The 18,766-nt window shown below is 41.6% G+C and overlaps 1 protein-coding gene across 6 annotated transcripts in view; it reads left to right on the forward strand.

The window, feature by feature from the left end:
* The window catches only part of tafa3a (TAFA chemokine like family member 3a), a 94,236-nt gene that overhangs the window by 52,538 nt on the left and 22,932 nt on the right, over positions 1-18,766 (forward strand). Inside the window, exons 1-3 of one of the 6 annotated variants that reach the window (XM_068711745.1) lie at positions 7,386-7,729; positions 8,508-8,644; positions 8,738-8,850. In XM_068711745.1, the coding sequence (XP_068567846.1) occupies positions 8,739-8,850 (112 nt within the window). In that variant the 5' untranslated portion in view covers positions 7,386-7,729; positions 8,508-8,644; position 8,738. Of the gene's footprint in view, positions 1-3,005; positions 3,036-5,127; positions 5,173-6,338; positions 6,420-7,385; positions 7,730-8,339; positions 8,645-8,737; positions 8,851-18,766 lie in introns of those variants that run through there. The other 5 variants (XM_068711748.1, XM_068711746.1, XM_068711747.1 and 2 more) reach the window with 5 other exon arrangements.

Raw genomic sequence — 18,766 nt, forward strand, 5'->3', positions numbered from 1 at the left:
AGTTGCAAGGTACCGACACACCCGAAGGGCTACAGCCGCTGCCGTGAAGGAGGCAAAGCAGCGGGTGTGGGAGGAGTTCGGAGTGGCCATGGAGAAGGACTTTAGGTCGGCACTAAGGTGTTTCTGGAAAACCAACCGGAACCTCAGGAGGGGAAAACGGGGAAACATCCAAGCTGTATACAGTAAGGATGGGACTCTGTTGACTTCAACTGAGGGGGTAATCGGGTGGTGGAAGGAGCACTTTGAGGAACTCCTGAATCTGACTAATATGCCCTCTATTGTAGAGGCATAGCTGGAGGCTGATGGGGGAGCATCATCAATTTCCCTGGTGGAAGTCACTGAGGTAGTCAAACAACTCCACAGTGGCAAAGCCCCAGGGATTGATGAGATCCGTCCAGAAATGCTGAAGGCACTGGGTGTGGAGGGGCTGTCTTGGATGACACGTCTCTTCAACATTGTGTGGAGGTCTGGGACGGTGCCTAGGGAGTGGCAGACCGGGGTGGTGGTTCCCCTGTTCAAAAGAGGAAGACAAAGAGGAACAATGCGGATTCCGTCCTGGCCGTGGAACAATGGACCAGCTCTTCACTCTCGCAAGGATCCTGGAGGGGGCTTGGGAATACGCCCATCCGGTCTACATGTGTTTTGCGGACCTGGAGAAGGCGTATGACCGGATCCCCCGGGAGATACTGTGGGAGGTGCTGCGGGAGTATGGGGTGAGGGGGCCACTTCTGGGGGCCATCCAATCCCTGTACACCCAAAGTGAGAGCTGTGTCCGGGTTCTCGGCAGGATCCTGGAGGGGGCTTGGGCATACACCCATCCATGTGTCCGGGTTCTCGGCAGTATGTCGGACTCGTTTCCGGTGAGGGTTGGCCTCCGCCAGGGCTGCGCTTTGTCACCAATCCTGTTTGTGGTATTCATGGACAGGATATCGAGGCGTAGTCGTGGGGAGGAGTGTTTACAGTTCGGTGGGCTGATGATTGCATCGCTGCTGTTTGCAGATGATGTGGTCCTGATGTCTTCATCGGGCTGTGACCTCCAGCACTCACTGGATCGGTTCGCAGCCAAGTGTGAAGCGGTCGGGATGAGGATCAGCACCTCTAAATCTGAGGCCATGGTTCTCAGCAGGAAACTGGTGGATTGCCCATTCCGGGTAGGGAATGAGTCCTTACCCCAAGTGAAGGAGTTCAAATACCTCGGGGTCTTCTTCGCGAGTGAGGGAACAATGGAACGTGAGATTGGCCGGAGAATCGGAGCAGCTGGGGCGGTATTGCAGTCGCTTTACCGCACCGTTGTGACGAAAAGAGAGTTGAGCCGCAAGGCAAAGCTCTCTATCTACCGGGCAATCTTCGTTCCTACAGTCTGATACTGTACAGAATTAGAGCCTTTCGCTAAGATCTCACCCAGCTCTGGCTGTCAGTACAAAGGCAGTCACGGCAAAAAACATCTCCCTCATATTCGAGCCTCTGCCAGATAAGCAAGAGTTGATCTCTTTTCATGCAACCAAGCATTTTACTAATGTAAGACTGAAATCCTGTGATGATCAGATATGACCACTAGTCAGCGCTGTTTAGGGGGCTTGATGTGATGGGGATAGGGTGACGGGAGAAGAAGAGTAGCGAGAGAGTGTGATTTTTGATCTTGGTGCGGTTCCGTGGAAGCTTGACTAAAGTTATGAGGAAAACCCAGAACGTGTTGGACTGATTCGTTCCCTATCATACACCCACGATGCTTACACTGGTGGCAGCGGTGGGATGTGTCCTCTCGTGGAATATCATCCATTGGGATTCTGCTCAACTTTGTGAGTCGCTGAAGCTAAAGGCTAACGGCAGTCACGCTACCCGCTAGCTTAGTTTAGCTTGAAATACAGTAAGACAGCTAGTCATTACCACCTCCTTTTATTTATTTCTCCCCGCTTGTTAGCTTCAAGTGAGTTTAGAAACCGTGTTGCGGTCATCTAATTCTGTCCGAAAGCTGAAGAAAAGAAGAGAGAAAGCTCGTCATGTCTGACGATGAATCATTCCCCGCAGGTGAGCCGCAAGCCAGCGCGAGCACAAGTGGAGCGCCAACACAAGTTTTGCCGCCGACCAGCAGAGCATCGGGAGCGCCACGAGGCATTCCCTTACCGCCACCATTTCACAACGATGGCCGTGAGTCTTTTCAACTGTGGGCTCGCCGCTACGAGGTAATTCAAGAGGCCCGTTACAAGGACAGTGGTGTGGATTTGAGTACAGTGTTAGCAGCTGAGCTACCCACTAGACTACCGCCAGAACTGTTTATTGTTTGGGATAATCTGCCTCGGGAAACTCAGAGGTCCTATGCTGAAACAAAGAGGCACTTGCAGACAGCTTTCGGCCAAAAAGACATAATTGCATCATTTCAAACATTCCCTAACGCCCGCCAAAGACTGCCTAATGAAGCAATGGAAGTTTATGCTGCCGATGTATGCAGGCTTGTCAAAGAAGCTTTTCCAGATTTTGAGCATAAAGCGTCAGAGTATATGAAAATGTCTCGCTTCATTGCTGGTCTGGATCAAGAGCTTCAAGTCAAGTGTCATGAAAGAGTGAAAAGTTTCACTGAAGCTTTTGAATTTGCCTCCCAAGCTCAGCGTGCTCGCCAAGCAGCTACATTGATAATGCCAGTGTCTCCAGCTAATGTCGCTGTCAGAGATGTCGGCCCATTGTCGTGAGTAAATTCTGAACATGAAAATGACCCTGAACTCAGAAAAGCAGTCTGACAGATTCTGACTGAAGCAGAATCTGACTTCTACTGTAAAAGATTTAAGTCATGACCTGAGTGCACTGAAACTGAAGCTGGATGAGCGAAGCAGTGGGCGCCACTGGGAAAGGAACATACAGGTGCGACCTCGTAGATCTCCCTCACCTCATGGAAGGAGCCCAGATAGACCCACAAATGCATGGAGCTCAGGCTATGGACATTCCCCATCCAGATATTCACGTTCCCATCAATTTTCTCCGGAACGCTATTCTCATGTAAGCCGCCACCATCAGGACTTCACCCGCAGGGAACCTGACAGGTACCGACAGCTTTACAGAGACACACATATATATATATATATATATACATATATATATATATTCACGTATATATATACATATATATATATACACACGTATATATATATATATATATATATATATATATATATATATATATATACACGTGTATATATATATATATATATATATACACATATATATATATACATATATATATATATATATATATATATACATATATATATACATATATATATATATACATATATATATATATACATATATATATATATATATATATATATACATATATATATATATATATATATATATATATATATATATATATATATATGTATGCTGTTCTATTATTTGTTATGATCCTTGTTGTTGTTTCTGTTTATTACTTACATCTGTTTATATTGGTGTTTAGTGTAAGTTGATAAGTGTTCTGTAGCTTATAAATTCAGCTATTTTGAAGCGAGGACGCTTCTTTTGTAAAGGGGGTAAGATGTGTAAGACTGAAATACTGTGATTATCAGATATGACCACTAGTCAGCGCTGTTTAAGGGGCTTGATGTGATGGGGATAGGGTGACGGGAGAAGAAGAGTAGCGAGAGAGTGTGATTATTGGTCTTGGTGCGGTTCCGTGGAAGCTTGACTAAAGTTATGAGGAAAACCCAGAACGTGTTGGACTGATTCATTCCCTATCATACACCCACGACGCTTACACTAATTTGAGTGGCTGCACTGGAACGGAGTTCAAAGCAGGGCTGTGATTTGCGACTGCTTTCTCACGAGATTGGAGGCCAGTTCTGTTGGCAGTAAGATGAGCCGCTGATTGCATTGCCTGCTCCACTTTCTCCACAGGCCTCTCAGGTGGAGATGGAGAGCATTACTGGACAACAGCTCTCTGAAAGTACATGAAGATTACTGAGCTGAGCACATTAAGACCGACCACACAAACAGCATTACTCACCTCCCAGGTAGCAGGATGACAGCAAGTGGGAGAGAGTGAGACAGAGAGAGTAAACAGACTTTATTTGTTCGAGCTGTCTCCGGATCTAAATTGGTGTTATGAATTGCAGTGTGTTTGTACACGGTTGCCAACTCACACTTTTGGCATGAGTCGCCGGCTTTCAGACTTTGTCTCACGCTGCTCAAACTAATCTCACGCGAGGAAACCTTGCAAGGCACTCGATCTTGAAAAAAAACATAGTTATATTGGTTAAATAGGCTTACTCTACACACAAGACAGAGTCTGAGCAACAGGCTTTTATATCTTCATTTCAGCACCAAGGTTGGTCCGTAAACATTACAAACCTCAAAACAACTAAAGGCCTTTCATTTCTAGTTTTGCCTCATTCACTTTGCTCAATGCCTCTTAATGTGATTAGTATCACCAGTGATCCCAAATGAAAAAGTACCATGGTCTTATGATGGCAATGCCTCATATTTTTATATCCGGTGCTGGCCTACACACCAGCGCCATATAAAGGTACTGGCCATTGTATAAAAAGTGTAACGTCAATTGAGACGGTGGTATTGATAAAGTCTTGGGGTTGTCCGTCTGTCCTATTCTCGTGGACGGAATACCTCAGGAACGCCTGGAGGGAAGTTCTACAAATTTGGCACAAACATCAACTTGGACTCAAGAATTCATATGCTAATTATGACAATTTCACACAAATGTCTAATCGGATAAAATTATAAAATCTTGACATTTTCGAAGGTCATAAATGTAAACTGCAACTTGACATGTTTGCCGGAGGAATACAACCATAAGGCGGCAATTCTATTTTTTTTTTTTTAAGTTAATAGGATCTTAAGTTTTCTTGTTACTTACAGCTGTTTGTAAGATCCTTTCATCTGTGTTTATCAAATACCTGTAGCCGTCATTCAGCAGCTGGAACAATATGTGCATCTCCAAAGTGAGAGAGGCACTACCTTCATTAATTATTCATAACTATTAATTATCCCCGACACAGCGACAGGATCAGTTAGGATCTAATTGACCTTCTGTACTTTTCTCCACTTCAGGGGACAGGTGGACTGTCACACACAGAACCCAGGTTGACAGGCTACAGTCAAATCACCTGTAGTCTCGCAAAGCCAGACCCAACTTCACAGTGCTGTGTCAGCGCTAAATAAAAGGTCTGGCTCCACACATCATCATTCTGGCTTGTTTGTAATTCTTTCAATTGTCTTGGGCAGCACTAACAGAACGAGCACAGATACAGCAAAACCCTTGCAAAACAGGGTTGTGTCTAGATGCTAACCCTCGATTTTCAAAACTCGGAGGGGAAAGAAAAGCGTAAGGGGAGGAAAATGCTGGTTGAAATACGTGGCCAATAGCAGGCTGATACCCACTGTCGAGGTCCAGTGAGTCCGACTCAATCATCTGTGATATGGCGAACTGGCCGTCCTGACCTCACGTGAAAGTTATGGGGACATTTTTAAAAAGTTTTATTATTACTGTTTTTTTGGGATTAACTGCTTAAATTCAAAGTTTCACATTATTTGCAGCATTGTAGCATTATTGTACACATGAATACTTTCCTATATACACAGGACTTGACCTCTCATCAGATGAATAATCATCAGATGAATAACAAAATATGTCAACTGTAACTATGAAAAGTTATTTTCTCTACACATGGACAGGTATTTTGCAGTTAAGAAAACTGTATTTCAAGTTATGACATTTTTTTGTCAGCAACATAGACATAATGTTTAGGGTGATTTATGTTAATTATTTGAAGTACAATTGTATTGTGGTACTTAATGCTTCGTGGAGATGAACTTGTGTAAATTGTTTTGTTCTGGTCCAGGTTAGGGCTGGGCGGTATACCGGTTTTAATTTCCCGTATGATATGAATTTTTCATATACCGTCATACCGATATAGCCGAAACAACTGCTGTCACTCTTCAACAGGAAGCAAAATATATTGTTCGCTGCGAACAATGCTACGGTTGGAGCTAGTTATGTAGTGAGAGGGACCCCTAAATTATGGTTATAACTTTATAACACAACAATTAATAACCCACAACTAACGCTCTTTAACAGGGCAACACCACGGCACACAACAGTTTGTGACACAAACAATTTGTAACACTAATAATTGTTCACCACCGAACAGCATGCTGGGTATAGCTCGGTAACTAGCCGTTAGCACAACAGTCTGTTAACAGCTGTCGCGTTACTTAAAGAACAGAAAAGAGCGATGCAGGAGGAACAAAGAGAGACCGGAGATGCACCAATAGTTTGTGCCCAAGAGAGGAGCTGTGTCTGCTGTTCGGAAGTGTTTTGGTTTTAAAAAATCCGACGTTTTGCGAGTTTGGAGCCACTGTTGTTGCTGCTGGTGGTAACACGAGCAACTTACATCACCTCAGCAGAAAACGTGAGTTATTTTCATGTGTGTAATAGATGCAATCTGAAATTTACACCTTGAAAACTGCAAACCTATCTACGTCATATTTTTATGTTTGTTAAATTTTAACAAACATTTTAACAGTTTGTAGTGATAATGATAATGATATGCTTATTGGACATATTACAAACAGAAACACTTTAAAAACTCTAAAAAAATAATTTAAATTATTATTTTTTGCTTTTTGGGGTATTTTGGTTAGACACATATGCAACGCTGATTACCATGTAATATGTGTGGTATTTGTTATAAATGGACGTTGGTACATAGAGGGTGATAAGAAGCTGTACTTGGAGGGTCTTAGGACCCAGGGGAATGTAGGTGAAGGAAGCAGGAAGAGACGAAAGATACGCCGCACAAACAGCTGCCACCTAGCTGCGCTGTGTTAAAAATGTCCGCTTAATAATTAAACGCTCGATAAAATAACTTTCGGTGTTAATTAGTAATGCATTAACGCGAAAAAAAATACCGTGATATACCGTGAAACCGTTATAATCTTACAATATACCGTGATATACATTTTTGGTCATACCGTCCAGCCCTAGTCCAGGTTTTGTAGGTTTGCAGGTGAATGGAATTGAATTTGTGGTGCTCACAGCATTGAAATATATCTTTCCAGAATCAGTGCCCAATACATTTTATATGGGAATATTTTCTCCTGAAGAAATAGTCCAGATGAAAACTGTCTAGAGTGAGATGTGCAGAAACGTTCTCCTCCATTCTATAGAGTACTTTTGCTTTCCCTGTCTCAAAGTCAATGGGTTTTTTAAATGGGTTTTTGGTTAGATGCCTGAAATAAAGTTTGTGGCTTTTAATGTTTTGTAATACGACATGAAATATGTCAGTAAATACCAGAAACAGGATGATATGGAGGACACAGAAAATAGCAGCAGCACAGCAATCAAAGGCAGGGTCAGTTCCGCAGTTTCTCAGGGTATTTAATCAAACAAACTCCAAGTAACACAAAAAACAGAAAACCTAGCTCAGTCCAGAGCTCTATCTCAAAACTAGAAAAATTAAACTCTTTCAGCCGGGCCGCTAGCCGACAGGTTTCAACTATCTCCCACCCTGGAGATCTTGGGAAGAAGATCTGTTCCTCTTTAATCATGTCCTCTCTGATCAGCTTCCCTGCATCGCTTTTGTTCCCCTCCCTGATGAGGAGATCAGCTCCAGGTGTATCTTTTCCCACACCTGATCCCAATGCTCTCCTGAGGAAGTGGGTGGAGCCCTCTGGCTGGAATGTAGATGCCTCTAGTTACCCTGCCCCTCGGCCCCTTACAGTAATACCCCTCCTGTGAATTTTGAAGCTTTTACAGATCTTTTTACAGAACAAAATGTAAAAAGTATCATCAACTTGTGTTTACCACATTTTCTCCACTAATCCAAAATCCAATGGAAAAATCCCATTGGCTTTTTGTCGAGGGAGCCAGTGCGATGCTAATTTACGGGTTAATCTACAAAATTCGGCATCTCTGCAGCACTCTTTGGGGGTGGAGGCATAAATCTCAGAGACAGACATCTCAAAGAAAGGCTTGTCGAAAAAACATTTTTACCTTGTGGGGAAAAGGCTTATCCAGCTAACTAGCTTGCTAACGGACAGCTAGCCAGCTTGTTAGCACGGTGTCTAATGGAACATTAAGTTCACACAGAGTTATTCATAGGATGTATTTCTATCGTCAACTCTCAACTGTCTGCAAATCATTCCTCTTCTCTGGACATGTTTATACTCCGACAGAGGAAGTTAAATAAAGCCAGACCGTGCAGCACAGCTAATAAGCAGGACTCTGCTCTCTGCCTTCAGAGGTCAGCAGTGTCAAGACGACTTGATATTCTTCAACCGAGCAAATTTACATGTCAAAGTTCATCAAAGCTGAACTTACTGCATAACAATCAGCACAGATTGACTCCGCCGCTGTGAGCAAATTCACTGATTGCTGTGATTGTGTGTGACTGGGCCTTAATGCTGTCACTGATATGTGTTATTAATGTATTTATTTACATTTCCTGGTTAGTAGCCACACTTTGCGCACTGGCAACCTTATTGTGTGTGGTTCTCAGCAGGCTAAATCCTCAACACAGAAAAGGAGTCCATTTAAAGCTCTGGAGATCCAAGCGTTGTGATTTCAGGAGTTACTATAATTGACCACCTCTGACTGCCAAGCTGAAGCTGTGGGAGCTTGTTGGCATGAGCCCAAGTGAGCCAACCTGCACATCTGAGTGTTTGTGTGATACAAATATGGCACACCGCTGATTCTTTTTTTATCCTTTTTTTTCTTTTTCTTCTCCAGAATGCGGGAGAGGGACCTACAGAGGATGTGCAGAAGGGCGCTGCTGCTGACTGTCTGTATGGTGTCTCTGTGGGGACAACTGACCAGTGCATCGTCACACAGAAGCCACATAGGTAAAGTACAACACTGCATGTGTTCCTCATTGTTATTTCTGCTGGGCACCTTGCCCAGATCAACCAAAGGCTGCTACTACTGGCTGCTACCAACAGTGTAAGTGGAGAGGCTGAGGATTAAAGAAACGTACTGGTATTATTTTGTTAATTCATACTGTCCCTATATCAGTCAATTCCCATGAAAAGTCTAAAAAAGAATTAACAGTTTTTAATGTATTTTTTAAAATAATGGTAGCTTTTGACTTCCAGGAGAGCTGGAGAACAGACAGCAGCATTGTCAATCGTTAAGAAAAATAACAAACAAATATGAATTATACAATACATTGGCAGTATCTTTTAAGTGTTTTGCTGAATAGACTGTATTGACTTAAAATTGTTGAGAAAACAGAACATCACTCATTGATTGTCCCTGCATACCTACGTTTATGAATTAATTCATTTTCCCAGCCATGTATGTGGAGACAATAAACTGACTCTTTCTGTTCATGTTTAACGCTTTTAGATGAAGGTTTTATGAAAACAAATTGGGAAAAAGCTCCTAAAAATAGAATTGTACAGCCATTTATTTTCACCCTGAACAATACATCATCACAACAACACTGTGAGATGCATCATAGCAGATATGATACAGCCGATAATGTCATCATAAATAATATTATAGCACATCACTTGTAGGGTAAGTCCAATGGATTATAGTTCTCTCACTGACTGCATCCTGAGAAAACTATCAAAACCAATTCCTTACAGCTCAGGTCAGTAGCATGTGTTGGCCACAGTTCACCTCACTGACTTTTTCAACAGAAACTAATAGAATTAGCCGAGCTGTCTTGCGGTCTTTGCTCACCAGAACAGATTTACCGTGAGGTTGCAGCGATGCAAGTCGAGAATCACATGAAAAATAGTAATACTAGTACAGTAAGTGTGTGCATGCATGTGTGTGTGTGGCAGGGGACAATACCTTTCAATGTTATTTCCCTTAATGGAGAGATGGCCTTATCCCTGGACTTATCGGTAGAAACTGTGAAATAATGAGCCTTATTCCACTAGAGGCACACATTGGCTGGAGGGACACAGCTCCACGTTAGCTGAAAACAACAAAACAAAAGAAGTTTGATTTCATAGAAGTCTATGAGAAAATGACCCTACTTCTCACTTGATTTATTCCCTCAGCAAACATTGTGAATATGAATTTATGGTCTCAATTGCTAGTTTCAGGTTTTCTTCAATACATCATGATGTTCATCCAGTAAATTATGGTCCCATTTAGAGTGAAATGGACCTTAAAACAGGGTATGCTTCCGGGACGGGTTACCTTGTAATTGTCGCTACCAAGTCGCTACCACAGCGTTGTCCGATCTGGTAGTTGTCCGTGTTTTTGTTTCAACACTTGAACCCTTTCATGGTTTATTTTACTGATGAAAGTTAATTCTAACCGTTTTGTTTACCTAAAAATGTCTATTTCAGCATTTGATTGATGGTGACGGACTTTGTCGATCTTTAAACAGTACGTCACCCTCCGACTTCCTCCTTTACTCCCGTGATATAGGCTATGACCACTTGAGGTTGCTGACTGACAACATTGAACCTCCCTACGGTGATCCAGCTTACCAATAGATGATTACAGCTGTTAAAGCCAGTTAGAAGGTAGATTAGGGCCATACCACCTCAAATCATGGTCCCGATGTAATCTGAAAACAGCCATATAATTGGCTGGTAACATTCAAAGCCGTTTGTCAAAGACAGACGAAGAAAAGGGCTGTGGTAGCAGAATTAATTCTCAGTCATTGTAACTTTTGACTTTAGCAGTTCCTGAATAATTCAACCATGTCATAGTTTAATTTCAGATTCACTTGTGGCGAGCCATACAGGACATAGGAGGCGACTAAATGTTTAATGAGTTAGGGTATATGTGTAAGTAATATGTTCACACTATGTACTATAACTATAAAGTATACACTGCATACTAATCTTCACTCAAGAAAAACTGTTGTGTACTCACATGCAAAATGTCCAAAACATGAGCTCCGAGACAACAGTGACTTTGGAATGTTTGTTTCTGAGATGCCATTTAAAACCTTGTTAAATTAAGTGTGCAATATGGATGTGGTATGCAGTGTTTTTCCTCATAATTACAATCAAGAAACATGAGATAAAATATACAGTAAGTCAACACGTCCCTTGTCCACATACGTGTCTGTACTTTTGTTTTGCCTGGTTATATACTAGTTCACGTTAAGGGAAATGCTGCAACTTAAAATTGTAATTTAGACAATAGTGTGGTAACAATTTGGGAAATGCACTTTCCTATTTCAACAAAATAATGCTCCTGTGCACAAAGTGAAGAAATACTTTTCTGAGTTTAAAGAACTTAAATGGTCTGCACAGAGCTTTTCCAATACCGTTGAACTGGAACGCTGATAGCGAGTCAGAACATCAGCGGTCAGCCTCACTAATGCTGTTTTGGCTGAATGGGAGAAACACCTGCAGCCAGGCTCCAAGGCTGTGAAAGCAGCATGAATGGCAACTCCACATCGCTCACGGTGCACCACATGCTTACTTTTCACTTTCTCATGTGATAATCTAACGCAGGGGAAGGCCACATAAGGCATGCGTGCCACCAGTGGCATACAGTACCAATGTCACACTATAGCCCTATACCTTTCCTCCAATTGGCCCGTTTCATTCTTTCCAGAATTAGTTACGTTTATTGCTGGTGAACAAAATTGGTGGAAGGTTGGTAGGGTTAATGATTTCAACTCAGATGTGGATGTTTTCATAAGGATGGCAGCCTTCATGTGTAGTGATGTCATATGTAATTACAATGTGCTAATTATAGGAGACATTTTTTTAACGTCTTTTTTATTTTGTTACGCGCATTGGCTATAGGGATGGAATAAATGTATAGATCCGTCTGAGATAAAATTTGGATGTGGTGTCATAATTAACCTTAACGTTAAAAGGACACACTGATAAACAAGAACATTAAAGAACGGCACTTCATATCGACAAGATTGCCGACCCCTGATCTAATCAATACATGAAAACATTTCCTGAATACACTTGATGATTACTGACAGTAGAGTGGTAAATCCCACTTGCAACTGCCAACATGTTGGATAAACAATTTAATCTTCCGGCGTACATCGCCGGCCCTTTGGTTTTACATTCGTGCCGCTCTTGTGTTTTTTTCGCGCGTATCCCTGTGATTTATTAGGAGGGAGAGAGGGGGCCAACACAAGTAGCCCGGCCCCGTTCTCCCCGGGCTGCACTGACACTTAGGTAATCACGCCGCCCGTCCCTGAGCTACGGAGGTCAAGCCAAGGTGGACCCAGCAAACAAACCTCTTTAGCCCCTTTGTTTATTGAGGTGGTGGCTTCGCCAAAGCAATTGAACCTTTCACCATAGCCTGACTGGAGCATGCTGAGCTTACAACGCGCGCACATAACCCCTGTAAAAAGACCACTGCATCCCCCAGAGCACCATCTGCATTCATTAGCCGTCATGAAAGAGTGGCGAGGGAGAGGAAGGGTGAGAGGAGAGTGGTCTGGATAGAGAGTGAGTTTGATAACAAGTACCCTTTGGCTGTGCAATTTGTTTTGGTCCTGTCGATAGGATTTAGACTGATGATGTGACCAGGTCAAATTGCGGCCTCATTACTCAGCTATTTAGATACTTGTATACTTTTTTTTTTCTTAACAGTATCTCACTCCATCCCATTTAAAAAAACGTAATCAAGCTCTCTGTGGTTTCTTGGTCAGTGCCTGCGAGGGGAAACGCTGAAACGTGGTAGAGAGGAAAACGGGCGTGAAAAACATTTCCCATTGATGCTGTGTGATGCAAAGTGGCAGCAGCTCCCCTTGTTAAGATAGAAACGCTCCAAGCAGTGCCGTTTACAGGTCGTAAACTCTGTTACATTTTTAAATATGAAGCATTCAGCCACGTGGCTAATGGATAACTCCACAAATTGGAATCAAAATGACTTTGGCGCTCAGGTTTACGTTGGGTTTATATCAAGGTCCCGTTCTACATTCACATGCACACAAGGGGCCGTGCTGCCTTATTAATAAGATGGAACTGTGCACTGGCTCTCATTTGAATTCAGAGGAATATTTCCATATTTGCTTATGGTAGAGACTTTCTAAAAACAGTGTGATGCACTCTAATGGATCATGCTCAAGCTGATTTTTCTTGCTTTAGGGTTGTTTTTTGTCCCTCTTCATTTTCACTGTTTCATATTAGGAACAAACCAATTCTCCGGAGCCCAAATTAATGGCAGTATTCAAGATGTGTATATATATATATATATATATATATATATATATATATATATCCCTTTAAAAATGTGAACTTTTTAAAAAACTTTTTGCTCTCCCTCCATTGTCCCAGTCAGATTACTATATTAATAGTATTAATAATAATATAATATTAATAATTATATAAAATTTATATTATGATGTGCTACGTTATTATAAATTGTGAATTTGAATATGCTTACTAGATAAATTAAAATTGTTTCCGTGTTCCAGCCTGGAACAAAGGCTGTGAAGAGAGCTTTTCATGGTTGATGAGTTGATGGGTCCTTTTTAGAGCCTTAGAGCCTTAGAGTCAAAAGGCTTAGATTATTTAAAAATAGTATAATTTCAGACAGTCCAACTTGGAATAGCTCTGGGGGAGATTTAGTCATTGTGTTTTGAACAATGAAAATATATACTTTTTTGTACCAGTAAAGAAATATTAAAACGGAAATTGCAAGTTTATCTTTATACTGCGCAGTAGTCCCATCATTTTATACTTTTCTTATACCACTTTCTGCTTTTTCTTCATTAATATTCTACGGAGCCTCAATCTGACAAAATGTAGTGAAAGATTACCACAGCAGTCAACATGCCTGAATTTTTGCACCATTTTTCAGTTCATGGGTTCTGTGTTTTCACAACGAGAACATTTTTCAAGTTCAACAAGCTTAATCGGAACACTGAAGGAAGAAAAAGACCAAAAGAGTGCAACAGAGGAGAATCATCAGATAAATTAAGCCTGACTGCAAAACAAGCCACTGCTTTTAGTGTCAGTTCAGTTTACAGACACAAATTTATGAAAAAAATTTCAGATAAGAAAACATTTTGGGGAAGATTTTGATCCCAGCCAGCTGGACCCACACTGTGCATTTTCTACCTCATTATTTCTCATCAGGAGCTTCAGTACACAAGTTCCCCCAGTTGACTGGCCTGTAATGAGCCCGGTAACGCAGTATACCTCCGCTGTTGTGTTGCAGCGTACATCAGCCGGCCCCACACTCCACACAGCAGGTCAGCATGGAACCCTTGCCCAGGGGTAGCATGACATTATACCAAATCGGCGGCAGAGGCAGGTCACCCCGGCCCTGGGGACGTGTGGGGATGCGACTGCGGAGCATTCGTCCTGACATTTGGAGAGCAGGTGGAGGACACAATGGTAGACGGAGATAGCGAGTGGAGGGAGATTGAGATGGAGATGTGGTGCTGTTTGAGATGCACTGTGGGGATGACAGGGGTCAGCTCGCCCCATCTCCCGGTGGCAGCTAGCGAGATTAGAAAACCATCAAACGTCCTGTGCTATACGCATCGGAATGGCAGCTGTATAGATGAGCCATGAGTGTCTGCGTGTGGCCTTGGTGTGTGTGTGTGTGTGTGTGTGTGTGTGTGTGTGTGTGTGTGTGTGTAGCCAGCGGAGGGGAGCAGGGTGAGAGAGTGTGTGTGTGCTGAGAGAATGTCAATAGTTTTATTCACATGCTTAGAGGAAATCAAAGTTCACTCCTGAGCTTGTTCTTTTTATCATGTGTGTAATGTTATGGTGATAAAAAACAGAAAAGACCTTGTATACATCTGCAGAAATTGTAGGGGAATTTCTGGTTTCATACAACCTGATTCCTATTTTTCCTCGGAGGGAAAATGACTGTGAAGGCTGTCTGTCTGTAAGCATGCAAGATTTAAAAAATAGGATTAAGGATCATTTGAATGGTAAATGGACTTGTATTTGAATAGCGCCTTTTTAGTCTCTCGACCACTCAAAGCGCTTTAACACTACATGTCATCATTCACACACTGATGGCAGGGGCTACCGTGCAATAATGCCACCTCCACCATTCATACCCGTTCATACACCAATGGCACAGCCTTCGGGAGCAATTTGGGTGGCTTGCCCAAGGACACATCAACATGGACTAGAGGAGCCGGGGATCGAACCGCCAATCTTCTGATTGAGGGACGACCCGCTCTGTCTTCCGAGCCACAATCGCCTTATTTTTTGAGTACTGAATGTTCTTTTCTTCAATTTGGTTTTGTTTGTCATCTCTTTATGTGTTTTTAAAAAATGTCAACTTCTACTGTTTTGTTTTTAAGTCTATTGTCTGTGTCCTTTTGTGGTGAAACTTTTTACGCTGCCATCTTGGCCAGGACCCCCCTGTGAAAGAGATTTTAAAGTATATCAAGGGTTATGTTCGAAGTAGCATACTAACCTACTGCCTACTACATCAATCAGTATGTGATGCTTACTGCGTACTCAATTAACAAGTAAGTGTGTCGCCCTCAGTTTTACCTAAAAATTAAGAAAACGATATATGATAGTTCATTAAACATCAATAGGCCTATTAACATACATTGTAAAAGTGCATCTTGAGAATGAGGGTTTAAGATAATCTGCTTAAACTGATTGACGTTGGCCAAGATGCAACGTGTAATAAACTTTTTTACTTATCGGTGTCTGTACTCTGCCTACATTAAGTTCACATCTAGTCAGAGTTTTCAAGAAAATAGAAGAGAAAAAAAAGAAAATAACCTGTACAACATCTTAAAGTAGAATTTATCTCTGTGTTTTATTGTTGCAGACAGGACCCATGCTGTGTCAGGATCAGATACGCCAGCAGGCTTCTATCTCCATCTCCTCTCTAATTACAGCTTAAACGTAAACCCATTATTCCTCGCTACATTATGAGTTACCTCTAGCCTTTCTGAAACTCCAAGAAATGAGGATTTGGGGATTTTGATAGAAATCGAAAGGAGAGCCTGGTGATAACAATTTGAGCTGATGAATGCAATTAGCGGAGAAGTACTAACAGCATGGCGGTAATTGGGTCTTACAAACTAAAAGCCTGCCCTTACCCAGCAATTAGAGCAACCTCCTTTAAAGTTAGTCAATTGTATTGCTGTTAATGGGCTGTGCTTGGTTGAGCTTAGCACGAGGAACCACAGTCCCCTTTCAAATTATCCACTCCTTGTCTCCGCTCTGTTGAACCTTTAATGTGTTGAAGAATTTCCGAAGCGATTAATTTGTTAGTGATGGTGATTCACTGCTCTACAGATGTTGCTACATAACATTAACTTTGGAATCAGTAATTTATTACAATTTATGTATCATAAAGAGGAAGAGTGTCGTCGTTCAGCTTTCAAACATTTTATTCCATGCTCTGGTATTGTTGCTATTCATTTTAAAGGAAGGAGGGGAAAGACGTACGCTTAGATTAGTATTATTCTTAATACTATGAATGAACTTTTCATCACACCTTCTGAAGGATAATGAAATAATTTAACTGACTATTAATGGATAATTCAAAATCAATAAGCTCAAAGACCATAGACAGGTAATTCATTTCTATTTATGTAAAGATGCACACAAACAAAACTTTGTACTGTCACCATAAATAGCAATTCTTTTGTATATCGCTTGATTTGAAAGCAATCATCTAGATTTTTCTCTACTTTGGGATTTTTACTGCGTTTGCTTAGTCTTTATTTGCTGGTCCTGATGTTGGAGCCTTTCTTGGCAGCGCACAAGCTCTTTGTGGACTCTATTTCTATGTTCATGTTGATCGACATTTGAGCTCATTAATATGGATCACATATCCAATGCACTTTATTCGCCACTCAGATAATTTGTGGTGTATATCAAATGGCAAAAACATGATACATAGAGTTATTATTAACTTAATAAAGTTAATGTGTACCTCTGAGCCAGCACCGCTTATAAAGAGTTTGCCCTTTCCCTCATTCCTTTGTGGGTAATTTTATTAATATCTTGCTGTACAAAAGGTCACATTTTCTATTTCTATGAAGATAACGCTCTTGAAACAGCTTCAGTATATCTGTGATGAGAAAACAGTCGTATAGGTCCTCTGTGCAAACGGCTTGTTAAGACCCATATATGTTTTTATTCTTAAGTGGTGACATCTACTGGCTGAAGTAAGTGACCCTTTGCTAAGCCCCGCCCCCCCTCCGTCAAGCTGTTAGAGTTAACCTGAAGCCCACACTGTCACCAACTGCACTCTTTTAATAGATATTATCTAATTTTTGGAAAAGTGAAAAGTGATTTCAGAGAGAAGCGAACAGAAGGGTCTACAATATGCGTTTGAAGGATGTATCCAGGATGTCAAACTGATTCAGCAGAAAAAACAGGTAAACAAGATAATGATAGAAGCTAAAGCTACAGATCACAGTGTAAAAGTGAACCATCATATCACCTGGCGATCGAGACAGAAGACAATGAAATTAAGGAACAACACTGTTCCTGTTAAGTTCCACAGGTTTTTATGTAGAAATTTAACATTTAAAAACGTATATTTTCTTACAACCTCTCCGGGTAACGAGTACACAATGTTTAATCATGAAAATGAAGAAACTCTGAAACGATCCATGAGAGCCGGTTAGTTGTCGGATCTTGTTCAGAGCTGACTGATGCTACGCTATGATTGGCCAGTCTGTGTTCAAGGGCGGGACTTAGCGAAGGGTCGATTATGACTGGAGCAAAGGGGGGAAACTAGGTGACATAGTATAAAGATCCAGTCTTGAAGTCTGATCCACCACAGGTCTTTCCCCAGGGAGGACACGACGTTCACAACGTTCATGTTTTGTGTCAAACCAAAAGTCGATGTTGACTTTTTAAAAGTAATTTAATTAACATATATAGGTTGACTTACGTGAGTTAAAATGACCATGGGTGACCGTGGCTAAGTGGAGAGCAGGGCCGCCTTTCAACCAGAGGTTTGGCGGTTTCGATCCCCGGCTCCTGCTCTGCTAGTCTCATGTCAATGTGTCCTTGAGCAAGACACTTAACCCCAAAATTGCTCCCGTAGCTGCATCTACAGTGTGTAGATAGATACTGAAAGTCGCTTTGGATAAAAGTGTCTGCTAAATGACTGTAATGTAAAATAAGTCGCCTTTTGCTGGTACACTCCAACGGTCATATATGTTATTTTGGGAGTCATTGGCAAAATTCTTATTTAATTAAGTATGAGACGGTGGAGGAATTGGGTGTGGTGTGTGTGTGGTTCATTATGATATAATTTTGTTTTCCTGTGTATGTAAAGAAAATATACAAGTAAAACTTGGACAAGAAGGCTTGAACAATAATTAAGTATTGAGGTGATTGATTGGTGGCTACCAGCATCCAGCATTCTCAGCATGTTTTTTCTTGAATCCCCAAAAAGTCCCTTCATCCTCCCAAATGTTTTTTAATGAACTAGTAGCAGCATGTATTCCAGCATGAAATCGCAGATTACACGTTTGCTTCTCTGATGTCTACTTCCATAGAACATTTCAAGCTCACACATATTTAATGAACCGCCGTAGGCTATAAGAATAGCACATGTTAAAGCTGCGGTTTAGTTGTGTTACGCTAGATGCTCTACAAATGGTTTCTCGCCGAGTGTTTCCCTGAGTGACACACACACACACACACACACACTGTATATGTCCATAAGAGTGTATCATAGCAGTTTAAATAGCTTCAAAGCAGCAGGCAGCAATGCCTGAGTAATGGTGAAAACAGGTGCAGACAGGTGCAGCCATACTCAGAGAAGCCTGAGACGTGTTTGTGCAGAACCAGTCAGACGGAGGACAGACAGAAAGAAAAGCAGGCAAAGATCATAGTATTTCAACTTATTGAA

The sequence above is a fragment of the Cebidichthys violaceus genome, unplaced genomic scaffold, assembly GCF_023349555.1.
Source record: "Cebidichthys violaceus isolate CVI_PGR_0920_01 unplaced genomic scaffold, fCebVio1.0.p SCAF_17, whole genome shotgun sequence".
Lineage (NCBI taxonomy): Eukaryota > Metazoa > Chordata > Actinopteri > Perciformes > Stichaeidae > Cebidichthys > Cebidichthys violaceus.